We start from the raw sequence: 13,977 nt of genomic DNA, 5'->3' as shown, positions 1-13,977 counted from the left end.
CAAATTTAAATCTCCATTTGTTTTTTAAAATCAGATACATAATTATTTGTATTTTCTTTTTTAATAAATCATTTAAAAATATTGTTGATGTATAAACTATTTTATGTATTTGCTTGAAATCGAGCAAAATAGTAAAATCGAGGTTTTACACCTTCCGGAGTCTAAAAAAATATGCTAGATTGCATTGTCTTTAATATTGTGTTCTTCCACAGATGACGTCATTGTCAAGAAAAAGTGCAGCGGCCATTGCTGCAATCTTGACCGTGGTCTTGGTCATCTCGATCAAGTACATGGGTAAGTGTGACACAACCGATTTAACCATAGCATTTTGTGGGTAGGTGTGACACAACCGATTTAACCATAGCAATGTGTGGGTAGGTGTGACACAACCGATTTAACCATAGCATTAAAATGGTTAGGTATGACACAACCGATTTAACCATAGCATTAAAATGGTTAGGTATGACACAACCGATTTAACCAGAGCATTGACATGGGTAGGTGTGAAACCACCGATTTAACCATAGCATTGTGTGTGTAGATGTGACACAACCGATTTAACCATAGCATTGTGTGGGTAGGTGTGACACAACCAATTAACCAATTTAACCATAGCATTTTGTGGGTAAGTGTGACACAGCCAATTTAACCATAGCATTAACATGGGTAGGTGTGACACAACCGATTTAACCATAGCATTGTGTGGGTAAGTGTGACACAACCGATTTAACCATAGCATTAACAAGGGTAGGTGTGACACTAGTATTGACACGGGTAAGTATGAGACAACCGATATAGCACTAACATTTACATGGGTACATATGACACAAAAGAAATGAGTTTGACTCGGTTTATTTGACTGACATTTACACGGGTAAGTGTGCTGGTGTCTCATAGGCATGGGTAAGTATGACTCTTCCATCCTTTTGAACGTGATATACACACCGATGTGTACAATAGTAATTGACATTGACGCGTTCTGTTTTAACAATAACTGTAGTAATAAAAAAAACTCAACAGCATGTTTTAAGCTCGGTAAAAAAAAAATCTAAATTTGTAATCATTCCTGAGCCGAAGGGACTTATGAGAACAGGTTTTCGAAAAATAAATTATAATCTACAGGACCTACTACCCCACCCCCATCAATCAACCCCCGACCCCTCTCTTGTTTAATCTTAAAGTTGCATGTCTTTTTTTTTATGTTGGTGATTGTCTAGCTACTGTGTTGGTGTAAAATAACTAAACTGGTGTTACACATCTTAGCCTTAACTCCCACCCATCAGCACCCACCCCCACCTCCACATCACCTCCACACCACCACACCACCACCACCTCCACACCACCACACCACCACCACCTCCACACCACCACCACACCACCCTATCTCCACACCACACCAACACACCTCCCCACCTCCACACCCCACCTCCACACCCCACCACCCCACCTCCACACCCCACCACCACACCACCACCGCCTCCACACCACCACCACACCACCCTACCTCCACACCCCACCACCCCACCTCCACACCCCACCACCCCACCTCCACACCCCACCACCCCACCTCCACACCCCACCACCCCACCTCCACACCCCACCACCCCACCTCCACACCCCACCACCCCACCTCCACACCCCACCACCCCACCTCCACACCCCACCACCCTACCTCCACACCCCACCACCCCACCTCCACACCCCACCACCCCACCTCCACAACACACCACCCCACCTCCACACCACCCCACTACCCAAACACCCTCTAACCACACAAACCCACCACCACACCACCCCACTACATCACAGCACCTAAACAATAAACAATAGGCCTCAAGTTGCGTCTTATAATGTTAAACTACGCTTTATTATAATAATCCACAAGGAAAAACCTCTCTTATTCCTCACAGCAAGCCTTAAACGGCGAACCATGAACTAATCTCTGGGACTCCATATAATATTTACAACCGCTTCTCCCCCTGCCCTCCCTCACCCCACCCCCTCGCCCCTCAAAATCTCGTATTTCATTCTGTTTCAACATTGTCATGCACTGCTACGCATGACTGCACACATAAACCCAAGGAGGAAAAAACCTACGACAATGGGCTTATTAGATTTAAGATATAGAATTATCTGCTTAACGGTCGGAGTTTTAGCGAGGTTCAGGGCTGTGGGGGGTGGGGGGGGGGGCTGTGTCATTAGGGTAGGGGAGGGGGTATATTATGGTATAGTTATTCCATGTAGCTACTGGAATCGTTCTACAGGTATGTGCGTGTTGCACATAATGGGTACAGTTAGAGATGGGTGTTGTGTCTAGTGAGTTGTGTCTAGAAAGACCACGAGGTCATGTGACCTATTCGGCAGTTTGCTTCAGGCACCTTTTCGGGAGTGCACTGCCCCCCCCCCCCCCCAGTGACACGTCTACCACCATCTGTTTGTTGTTATATACTGATTGTACCCCAGCCTAAGGCTAGGCAACTCAGCTAGTCGTAGGTTCATGTTTCACCTGTTGTCATTCAAAAGCCTACTCTAAAACCCATATTTGTAATGTGTCTAAAAATATATATACTAAAAAAACAAAAATGTCCTGATATATAATTCTAGACGTATGTGGTAGTGTATAACAGAAAATATTTGATATGTTTTACGTTATACCAACCAAATGTGTGTAACAACCAGTGGCGTAGGCAGGGGGGGGGTCATAACCCCGCCCCTCAAGATCCCTCGGTATATATATAAAAAGTTTGAGCGGGGGTGCAAATCGAAAGTTTGAGGGGGGGGGGTGCAAATTGAAAGTTTGAGGGGGGGGGTGCAAATCGAAAGTTTGAGGGGGTGGGCGCAAATCGAAAGTTTGAGGGGGGGGTGCAAATCGAAAGTTTGTCCCCGGGTAACAATTGGAACCACCCCCCCCCCCTTGAGACGATCCTGGCTACGCCACTGGTAACAACCCTACCTTTAGAGTGTAATCTATCATCATGCCTATAGCCAGGCACTACCCCGCACTGTTAGAGGACGATCTAAAACGGATGTAGATTGTAGATCACGGGTTCCCAACCTGGGGGTCGCGACCCCCCTGGGGGTCGCGACCCCCCTGGGGGTCGCGAAGGTCTTTCTGGGGGGTCGCCAACTGGTATACTAAACCTTAGTAATTTGAAACAAAACATACATATTTAGAAGAATTTTTGAAATTCGGCTTCATAAACATCACTGGAAATGTAATAGAGAAGAAACAAAGCGCACTGTACAGACTGTTCTCAGTCACGAATCTATGAAATCTTCAAAACTAAAAAGTCATTTGAGACGAGCCATTCGGAACACACCAAAAAAATATATGGAGTTCTTTCGTCGGTAAGAAGCTAGTTGCAAACGTCAGAGACTTGATTGAACATGAAGTTTTCACCAGCATTAGTGCAAGCATCAAATGAAGTCGCGATAGAAAATGCCAAGCAAAAAAAAAAAAAACAATAGGAGACAATCTCATCAAACGCTACATGTACATAAATGTTAAATAACACATTTTTATTGAAAAAACAAGCTTTCACCATTGTTTGCTTTTCGAGTTGATAAATCAACAGACGTGAGTTCGTGTTCGCAGTTGCTGGTCTGTGTCTATATTCATGCGGATGATAGCAAAGAAGAGTTGCTCTTTTGTGAAGATAGCATGGAGAAAATAAATACTTTTTTTTAAAAACTGGATGATTAAAATGGGTTAGAACGGCTGTGGGGGTTTGTACGGATGGTGCGCCATCTATGTTTAGCTCAAAATCGGGCTTTCAGAAAACAGAAAAGATTTAGCTCCCTAACCACTGCCCTAACCAATCGACATCAATAGTCCATTGCTAGTATAAGTCGTAAATTATATAAAATCTGGAGCCTTCAAAGAACTGAGCAAAAACATTAATATAGATCACGAGGTTCTGCTCTTCTACACTACAGTACACTGGCTGTCAAACGAAATGTTGTAAATTGTGTTTTTGAATTGAAATCTGAAATCGAATTGTTCTTGGGAGTGCAAAAGAAACAAGACTTTTTGGTATACTTAAAACGACATAGATTGGTTGGAGTGAGTATCATACCTAGCAGATGTATTCGAACATCAACATAAGCTTAACCTGAAGCTTCAGATAAAATGAACGAATATTATAACTTGCCATGATAATCTCGGGGCATTTTTATCAAAGCTGCAAAATCGGTAAAGAAAACAAATCTTGGAAATGTTGTAAATTTGAGAAACTCTGCGGTGTGGTAGATCAATCTGATTGTGAGATAATTAAAATTTTGAAAGAAGCGATTTCTGGGCATTTTGAATCTCTTGAAGACGAACTGCAATGCTATTTCTCTGAGCTGAAAAAAGAGGAATCTGCATTTACGCATTACCCATTCTCTTCTTCCCTTGATGTTGCCAGCATTCCCGATGAATTACAAGATGAATTCTTTGATTTGCAGAATGATTCCGAGTAAGATGAAAAACTGCAGACACAATTTTGGTGTAGTATTCACCATTCATACCCAAACGTAAAATTGATTGACTTTTCGAGAATATATTTTCAACACTATTCTTCTATTAAAAACAAAATTAAGACATAGGTTGGCGTTAACAAAAAATTTTTAAATTTAAAAACTTAACCACGAACGTTTAGTGAATAGTATGCAATTTTGCTCATGCTATTAAAACAGTTATCAAGAGTAGTTCATATTGAAAGTCTACTAGAAAATCTTATTTTAGTGCTCATTAATTTCCATACTAATTTCGGCTTTTTAATTCTATGGGGGTCGCGGGTCACTTACTTTTTATAAAAGGGGGTCGCCACTCGAAAAAGGTTGGGAACCACTGTTGTAGATTATAGCATCAAACAAGTTTAAAACAAACACTTTGGCCGATAGCAATATAGTTTGAGACAGGAATAGATTATAGCATCAAACAAGTTTAAAACAAACAATTGGGCTGATAGAAATATAGTTTAAAACTACGGCTGACTATGGTAGATACGTACACTCAGACTGAAGGTAATGACGCGACAGAACAAGGAAATAAGTTGCTATCAACACGATTGTGGGGTGGGGTGGAGGGGAGGGAATTTGTTCCGCTTTTATGGGCTGTTTAATATATTTTTACTGGAGTTAGCTAGCATTTTGTGTTTTTAAAGTTTATAGTGTTTTAACATCGATTTAATTTAGTTTTATTCAGTAAAATTGTGTGGGTTTTTGGCTTTTGCTCCTAAATTATAGGTTTTATGTTGTTGAGTTAAATTTGTTTTTAACTTTCAGGTGTATTTGACTTTTACATTAATTCTTTAGATGAATTTGACGTATATTTTGTAAAATTTGGTAGGTTTGACGTTTATTTTTTTTTTTTTAATTTGAGGTGGGTTTGACAGTTATGTTTAAATTTGTAGATGCATTTGGCTTTTGTTTTCAAATAGTTTAAATAGTCAGTGGTTTTAATTTTCATTTTGAAATTTCAGGCGGGTTTGAATTGTTGTCCAGTAAATCTGAAGAGAGCAAAGAGTCCAAACGGAGCAGTGATGACGTTTTGAAGGTCGTCAAGGTAGGTCAAGGACATACACGTGACAGGATGTTTACATGGGGGGGGGTTCACAATTTTAAACCGTTTCTGTTACAATATTTTCATTTTAACAATATTTTTTCTGTCAATTAGCAATAATTTTCAGTTAATTAACATCATTATTTCAGTCTACTGTTTAAGCGTATATATTCTATTTTTAGCCATGACTTAACAGTTAAGCTATGGTACCTGATTCGACTTTCCCATCACTCTAGAAATTTTATCCTGTATCATTTTTATTTAAATTAAAATATGTCACGTGACGTCTATTTATAACTTCCCAGGAAAAGGTCAACAATGAGCACTCTATGACCATAGTGACGTTGTTCGTCCCCATGGGTACATTCCAGAAGGGAGGGGGAGGTAACTTCTACACAGTGGACAAGTACAAGAACTGGATGCTGACCTACAGCTGGCTGACCAACAAGGTCGTCGCTTTCTTCACTGACGAGGAATCTCTGCAGTATTTTAAGTAGGTTTCAGCCCGTGCGGTGACTGTTTTACAGATTTCCGATAACTGATTTCGCGCTGAATTATATTACAGCTAGATTCAAGAATACGAACATTTTAAGTTACGAAAATGTAATATTATAAGCGTTTTATATTACGAACTTTTAAGAGCGTTTTATATTGAAAGCTTTTAACGTAACTAAGATTGTTTAAAACAATTCATTTTTACGAACGTTTCATGTTACGAATGTTTCATGTTGCGAACGTTTTACGTACGAAATGAAGAAGTAGAGTTCCACGTTTCCGTAGCTTAGGCATAAAAAAAAAAGATGATGTGGTAAAATCTAACTTCAGCCGATTTTACCTTTCCCGAGACTAGTCTATTACCAATTAGAGCTTGGTGGACTCTTGACGTCTTAGCGACTCTACCACAAATCTGTCAACTTTTGGTCTAAAATCTCTACCCTGCTCCCGTGTCCCCAGGAAAATGCGAGAGGCCCAGCCAGCTGACCGCACGATCCTCATCAAACTGGACAGCTCCCAGCTCGACGCCTTCAAGAACTACGAGACCGTCAAGAGCATCTTCGCGGCGCCCGACTACCCCAAGCACCACCCCAACACCGTCAACGCCAACTACTCCATCGTCATGAACGCCAAGTACGACGCCCTGCAGATGGCCATGGATATGGGTCACGTGGACACGCCCTACATCGCCTGGCTGGACATTGGGACGTTTCGGTAAGTGGACACGCCCTACATCGCCTGGCTGGACATTGGGACGTTTCGGTAAGTGGATACGCCCTACACTGGACATTGGGACACGCCCTACACTGGACATTGGGACACGCCCTACACTGGACATTGGGACGTTTCGGTAAGTGGATACGCCCTACATCATTTGGCTAGACATCAGCACGTTTCGGTTAGTGGACACACCTACACTGGACATTGGGACGTTTCGGTAAGTGGGCTAGTAATTATTGCATAGCTGAATATTTGGACGTTCCGGTATGTGGGCTAGGAATTATTGCATAGCTGAATATTTGGACGTTCCGGTATGTGGGCTAGGAATTATTGCATAGCTGGACATTGGGACGTTTCGGTAAGTGGGCTAGTAATTATTGCATAGCTGGATATTGGGACTTTTCGTTAAGTGGGCTAGTAATTATTGCATAGCTGGATATTGGGACTTTTCGTTAAGTGGGCTAGTAATTATTGCATAGCTGGATATTGGGACGTTTCGGTAAGTGGACTTCATCAACTGCAATATTGGAGCGGGTTTTGGGCATTTGTGAAAATTGGAGAGTGGACTTCGTCAAGGAAATATTTTACCAGTTAGATGGTCGATACACAGTGTATAAGACAGTCTAATGTTTTCGACCGAGTTAATTATTCAAAGATGGCGAAAATGTCAACTAAAAATATTAGCTCGACAAGTCAAAAACGTGTTTTCTTTTACGTGTATTTGTATAACGTGAAGATTAGGCTATAGCTTAATACATCTTCCGATCACGTTGTGTTTAGGTGTTACGGTTAGGTTAGTGTTATGACAAGTTTTTTTTAATTTTATTCTAGTGTCAGTCAACCATTGCCTGGTTGTAGAGTAAAGAGTGTCAGTGGATCATTGGACTCCTATACGCCTCTATTTTTGTTTTGTAATTTTCATTTATAAATTAAGTTTTATTTATATATTTTTTTTAAGAATTCATCAACCGAAAAAAAAAACAGCAAAAAACTACAACAGTTTTAGCGCATGTACCTAAGTGACATCAGTGAATTGAAACTGATCTACATCGTTTTTATTCAGATAAATCGCATTGCTTTACATAATTTTAATTATATAAGGTTGGAATGTGGGATACAGGTACTGTAGCAGGCGGGTTAATTAAAGCCGGATTATCTTGAGTCGGATTTCCAATAAGTTACGACCTTCTATTTTGATATTAGCTACAGCAGTTTACATCTATCTTTGTAAGCGTGAGTTTAGAAGTCTGGGCATTGCATTCATGACCGGCGACGCATGTTCTGACTGGCGACGACGCAGGTTCTGACCGGCGACGCAGGTTCTGACTGTGGCGACGCAGGTTCTGACTGTGGCGACGCAGGTTCTGACCGGCGACGCAGGTTGTGACTGTGGCGACGCAGGTTCTGACTGTGGCGACGCAGGTTCTGACTGGCATTAGACGCTACGCAACTTGAGTACTGGTGACTCCGTGTACGACTGGTGACTCCGTGTATGACTGGTGACTCCATGTATGACTGGTGACTCCATGTATGACTGGTGACTACGTGTACGACTGGTGACTCCTTGTATGACTGGTGACTCCGTGTATGACTGGTGACTCCATGTATGACTGGTGACTCCGTGTATGACTGGGGACTCCATGTATGACTGATGACTCCGTGTATGACTTGTTACTTAGTGTCACAACATGTGATAAAGTCCATTAAGGCAAGTTTTCCTCCGGAAGCTGTGGTCTAAATCTGTCACGCATAACCTAAGACCAAGTGATCTACATCCCATCTCTAAAGCTTGGCCTTAGCCTAATGGTGCACAACTAAAAATACACGGTTAATTAAATTTTAAATAAAAAATTACTTATTGATTAATATTTCTTTACCAGCCGAACGAGGTGTGTGCTAATTTTATTTTTAAAAATCCGATTTCTGTTAAAGGTTTTGAGATGACTGTCTGCATAACGTGTGGAGTAATCGATTGATGAAACGCGCTGTCGTCTTGGACACGATACTTTCTATGGCAAATCTTTCTTTGTGGTGTCGTGTGCCGCGGTATGGGAGCTCTGTGTGTGTGTGGCATATGTGTGTGTGTGTGTGGCAGAGGTGTGTGTGTGACAGATTTGTGTGCGTGTGTAAGGCAGATCTGTGTGTGTGTGTGTTCGTGGCAGATCTCTGCGTGTGTGGCAGAGGTGTGTGTGTTGCAGCTCTGTGTGTGTTTCAGATATGTGTGTGTGGCAAATCTCTGTGTGGCAGCTATCGACTATTGCCTCGTCCCAGACTCAAGGTTTGCATTAGCTGACTAAATAGACGTTTGTTTACATTGGGTTTATAAAATGATGCACCAAAACGTCATCAATGGATTGATTCGATTTTTTTTTAAATTGGGTTTATAAAGGTTATCCAAAAAAGTCATCGATAACTGGGGGTTTTGTTGCCGTTCTTTGCTACTTTTGTCAAGTGATGAATTTTACCGTTGGTATTGTATTAGAAGTTAGCTAGTAGACCAATAGGAAGTTACATGGTAGGCAAGAGAAATTATACGGTAGGCCAGAGAATGTTATACGTATGGAAATTTAAAGTTACAATTAGACAATAGAAAATAACATGCTAGGTAAGAGAAAATGTCACATTGTGTAAGTGTTGTAATGTCTTGTACCTGACATTGAGATTACATGTCATGTTGGTAGTTGATGACGTAATATATGCATTATATACTTTACTTTTTATATGCTTATACAATATAAAGATTGTCCTGTAGATAACCTTGACCTTTGATGCTGAGTCTGCCCTCCCCTCCCCAGCAACCTCGTGGACATGCGTCCCCCCAACAACACGTTCACCCTGGAGGTACCGGACGGGTTCGACAATGCCAAGGTCGCCTTCACGGAGGTCACGCCCCACGACCAGCTGAAGGACACCAGCCCCTGGGACTACATCCGGTCAAACCACGTCTGGGTGGCGGGCAGCTTTCTCTTTGGTACCACACAGGTGGGTGGGGAACTGGGTGGGTGGGGGACAGGTGGGTGGGGCAGCTTTCTCTTTGGTACCACACAGGTGGGTGGGGGACAGGTGGGTGAGGGGGGGGGGGGGTGGGGGACAGGTTTCGGGGAGCTTTCTCTTTGGTACCACACAGGTGGGTGGGGAACTGGGGGTGGGGGACAGGTGGTGGACTGGGGGGGGACTGGTGGGTGGGGGACTGTATGGCGGTCAGCTTTCTCTTAAAATTATAAACATAAGGTGACACCATTATGGACTTAGGGTGACAGTATTATTGATGGAGTGTCACCATTAGTGACTGAGGTGACATTATAAAATATAGATAGGGATTACCTGAAAGGCATAGAATATCTTCAAAATCTCTCCATTGGCAATCTTTAACATTGATTGTTACATTTTTCTTAATTTAGTCTAACTTTAATTTTTTTTTTTTTTTTTTTTTTTTTAGAGCAAATTGAAAAAAAAAAGATTTTTTTCATCGATAAAAAAAAGAACAATAATGATCTGTACCCTTACAATACTATATTTACTATATTTAAATTTAGCAAAGAACAAATTAACAAGAAAACAAAACGTTTCCCCAGGTGATCAAAAAATTTATCACCGCCTACAAGACGACGGTGGAGCTGCTGCTCAAAGAACGGCAAGCCAGTACCGACCAGCAGGTGATTGGTGCCATGTACTCACCCAAGTTCATCAAGGACAGGGACGTGCACATCCAGACCTACACGTGCAGGGACGGGCAGTACGGGCTGGGGGGGTCGGACATTCAGTACTTCTGTCTGGCTTACATGTGTAGGGAGGCGGCGGAGAAGAGGGCCTCGCCCAAGGTGTAACTTTGTTACATGTCTACCATTAAGTGAAACTTTGTTACTGGAGTAAACAAAGATGTAACTTTGTTACAGAACTACCATCAAGTGTAAATTTGTTACATGTCTACAATCAAGGTGTAACTTTGTTACAGGACTAACAAAGTGTAACTTTGTTACAGACGTACCATCATGTGTAACTGTGTAACATGCATAACACAGTTGTAACTTAGTTACTGAGCTACAATCAGCTGTAACTTTGTTACTGAGCTACCATCATGTGTAACTTTGTTACATGGATAACCAAAGAGTAGCTTTATTAGAGGGCCTAACAATGTTTATCTTTATTAAAGAGCTTAAAAAGGATTAGATTTCTCACAATGCTACACACGATGTAGCTTTGTTACAAAACTGTAGCTTTATTAAAAGTCTATCCTAAAGTGTAACTTTCTAACAGAGTTAACACCTAGATTTGACTTTGTTACTGGGCTAAACACTTTGTAGCTTTGTTACTGGGCTAAACACTGTCACTTTGTTACTGCCTACTACCACGGTGTAACTTTGTTACTGGGCTAAGCAAGATTTAACTTTGTCACTAGGCTAAACAAGGTTTAACTTTTTGTCATTAGGCTAAACAAGGTTTAACTTTGTCACTGGGCTAAACAAGGTTTAACTTTTTGGCATTAGGCTAAACAAGGTTTAACTTTGTTACTTGGCTACTACCACGTTTTAACTTTGTAACAATTTTACCACGTTTAATGTTATGTTTACATAACTTTTAGAACCACAAGCTTTACGGGCGAAGTTCTACAAGCATTTAATATTATCCCATTTGTAGAATTTCAAATATTTCGAGGCATAGCTGCGTTAAGTATTTTGTAAATAGGCTACATTTTCGTATTCATTCAAATTTAAAACCAATGTTATCTCAACTTTATGAATGTAATCAAAATTGCTCAGGCATTAGAAGTATTTATTACCATTTCACCAACTCCGCAAGTTTGAAACAGAAAACTACATCAAATATGAATACTTGAAATGTCTAGACCATATGTGACAATTAACATTTTAACTTTGGGCCTTCTCCAAACTATGCAACAGAAACGAAAACAAAAGTTTAAAATTATTTGAGGAAAACTTGTAAAATGGGACAGTATGGAGCGATGGGTTCTCTTTTTGTAAAAACATTTCTGATTGGTCAATTTGATTTAATTGTGGCTTCTTTTAATGGTAATCTGTGTTTTTTTATTTTTATTTGAACTAAACATCATTCATGTGGAATATTTATAATTTATTGACAGCTGCACGATTGTGCGTGTTGCACTGATAATTTTTTTACCTACATTCTTTCAACAGATCTCTCTTACTTTGTGCATTATTTTACCCGCCTGCTTTAATTTTCAAAACTCATAAGGTCGTTTTTCAAAGGAATCCTAATGTGCTTTAGAAGATAATCTATCATTTTTTTCTAACAAGTGCCTATCATGCATATCACATCCAATACAAGGTAACAAGCTTTCAACTAGGATGTTTTGAAAACTTAAGTACACGCTTTATACGTTAAATAGTGCAGATGAAGCAGAGTTCATGTGTTTGTCTTCGCATGTGATTAGTCACTGTGATCAGGTGTATGCCAAGTCGCTTTCACTTCTTCAAGTCCAGGTACTCATTAGAGCTGGGTGGACTCCAATCCTTCTGTTTGACCATAGTTTGCCTTAATTACTTCAGCTAAAAATAGAGTTTTTGTTTATAGATTCAGCAGGGTGACTGGTAGCTCTCGGTGTAAGAGTTGAGATGTGTATAGAAAGTATAAACTAGTACAGATTACCTAGGCATGTTCTGTTCGTAAAGTCTTGAGTTTATAAACTAGTACAGTTCACCTAGGCATGTTCTGTTCATAAAGTCTAGAGTTTATAAACTAGTACAGTTTAACTGGGCCTGTTCTGTCCGTGAAGTTTTGTATTGTAAGCCAATTCAAAAGATGGGGTGTACAAATATCCCGTGTTACCTCTATTTATTTGGACTAGAATATTTGGTGTACTGCCTATTTGCTGTGTTGGGTCATCCCAAATGGCAATGTGTATAAAAAAAAAGAAGTGAAATTCTTTTGCCAAAAATATGCCTTTCTACTGTTTACACTTTTGATCTTTATCAAATATTATGTAAGTGTTGGATTTGATTCTTTTTTACTCGATATTGTTATCAACATTAAAGAATCAACTAATCAAATTGGTAGATCTCTTCCTAGGAGGTCAGCCTCTTGTGTGTATCTAGCTGGTCTCTGTCTAGCTGGTGTCTGTCTAGCTGTTCTCTGTCTAACTGGTCTCTGTCTAGCTGTTCTCTGTCTAACTGGTCTCTGTCTAGCTGTTCTCTGTCTAACTGGTCTCTGTCTAGCTGGTCTCTGTCTAGCTGGTCTCTGTCTAGCTGGTCTCTGTCTATCTAGTTCCCATCTAGCTGGTCTCTGTCTAGCTAGTTCCCATCTAGCTGGTCTCTGTCTAGCTGGTCTCTGTCGAGCTAGTCTCTGTCTAGCTGCTCTGTCTAGCTGGTCTCTGTCTAGCTAGTCTCTGTCTAGCTGGTCTCTGTCTAGCTGGTCTCTGTCTAGCTAGTCTCTGTCTAGCTGGTCTCTGTCTAGCTAGTTCCCATCTAGCTGGTCTCTGTCTAGCTAGTTCCCATCTAGCTGGTCTCTGTCTAGCTAGTTCCCATCTAGCTGGTCTCTGTCTAGCTAGTTCCCATCTAGGCGGTCTCTGTCTAGCTGATTCCTGTTTCTATTGAACAGTTGTCTCCTCACTAACCCCCAATACTCATGTTTCTAAGCCTCTACCCCACCCCTAGGCCTCTACCCCACCCCTAGACTTCTACCCCACCTCTAGGCATATACCCCCACACCCCCACACCCATTCCGCATAACACGCTGGTTAAGAAATGCCAGTAAAGATGTACATTTTTCCCAAAAAATATATTTATTGTATTTTATAAAATTAATAACTACTGTTTCTGAACAGCTTTCTGTGTACAAGTTTGATAAATCTGTGATGTGGGTTTGTTCCTGGTTTGTAGAGGAACATTTGTACAGAACAAAAGTACAGAACAAATGTACAGAATATTGTGTGGGATATTTTTTGCATGGATTTATTTTGATATGATGTTGCGATGTTTTGAGTTAATAAACATGAATTCTTATATTATGGTGCTGGTATTTTTTTTTTTAGAATTGTGTGGTGTTGGTGGTGTTGGGGGATGTGTGTTTAACATTTATTTTCTAAATAGTGAATAACGTTCACTTTATTGTGCTAGTAAAGGACAGATGAAATAGAGTTTGCGGACGTCTCAAGATTTGTGTCTTTTTATGACATCGCGCTCGATTTAAAGAAGCAAAAAAAAAAAAAAAATAAGACAGGAGAGTGTATAAGGGTAGGG

General features: G+C 40.7%; 1 protein-coding gene across 1 annotated transcript; it reads left to right on the top strand.

Moving 5' to 3' along the window:
- Positions 1 to 212: 212 nt before the first annotated feature.
- On the top strand, positions 213 to 11,074 carry LOC131955882 (uncharacterized; the record flags this gene model as incomplete). The annotated part of the gene is given in 6 exon segments (XM_059320180.1): positions 213 to 294; positions 5,466 to 5,548; positions 5,851 to 6,038; positions 6,500 to 6,754; positions 9,556 to 9,742; positions 10,336 to 11,074. Coding segments are annotated over 6 exon segments (1,047 nt in total). The 3' UTR covers positions 10,588 to 11,074.
- Between the last annotated feature and the right edge of the window lie 2,903 nt (positions 11,075 to 13,977).

The sequence above is a fragment of the Physella acuta genome, unplaced genomic scaffold, assembly GCF_028476545.2.
Source record: "Physella acuta isolate Inbredline_101_S28 unplaced genomic scaffold, ASM2847654v3 ptg001112l, whole genome shotgun sequence".
Lineage (NCBI taxonomy): Eukaryota > Metazoa > Mollusca > Gastropoda > Physidae > Physella > Physella acuta.
The sequence above is the reverse complement of the archived record's forward strand: the minus strand, read 5'-3'. Positions and strand labels throughout refer to the sequence as shown.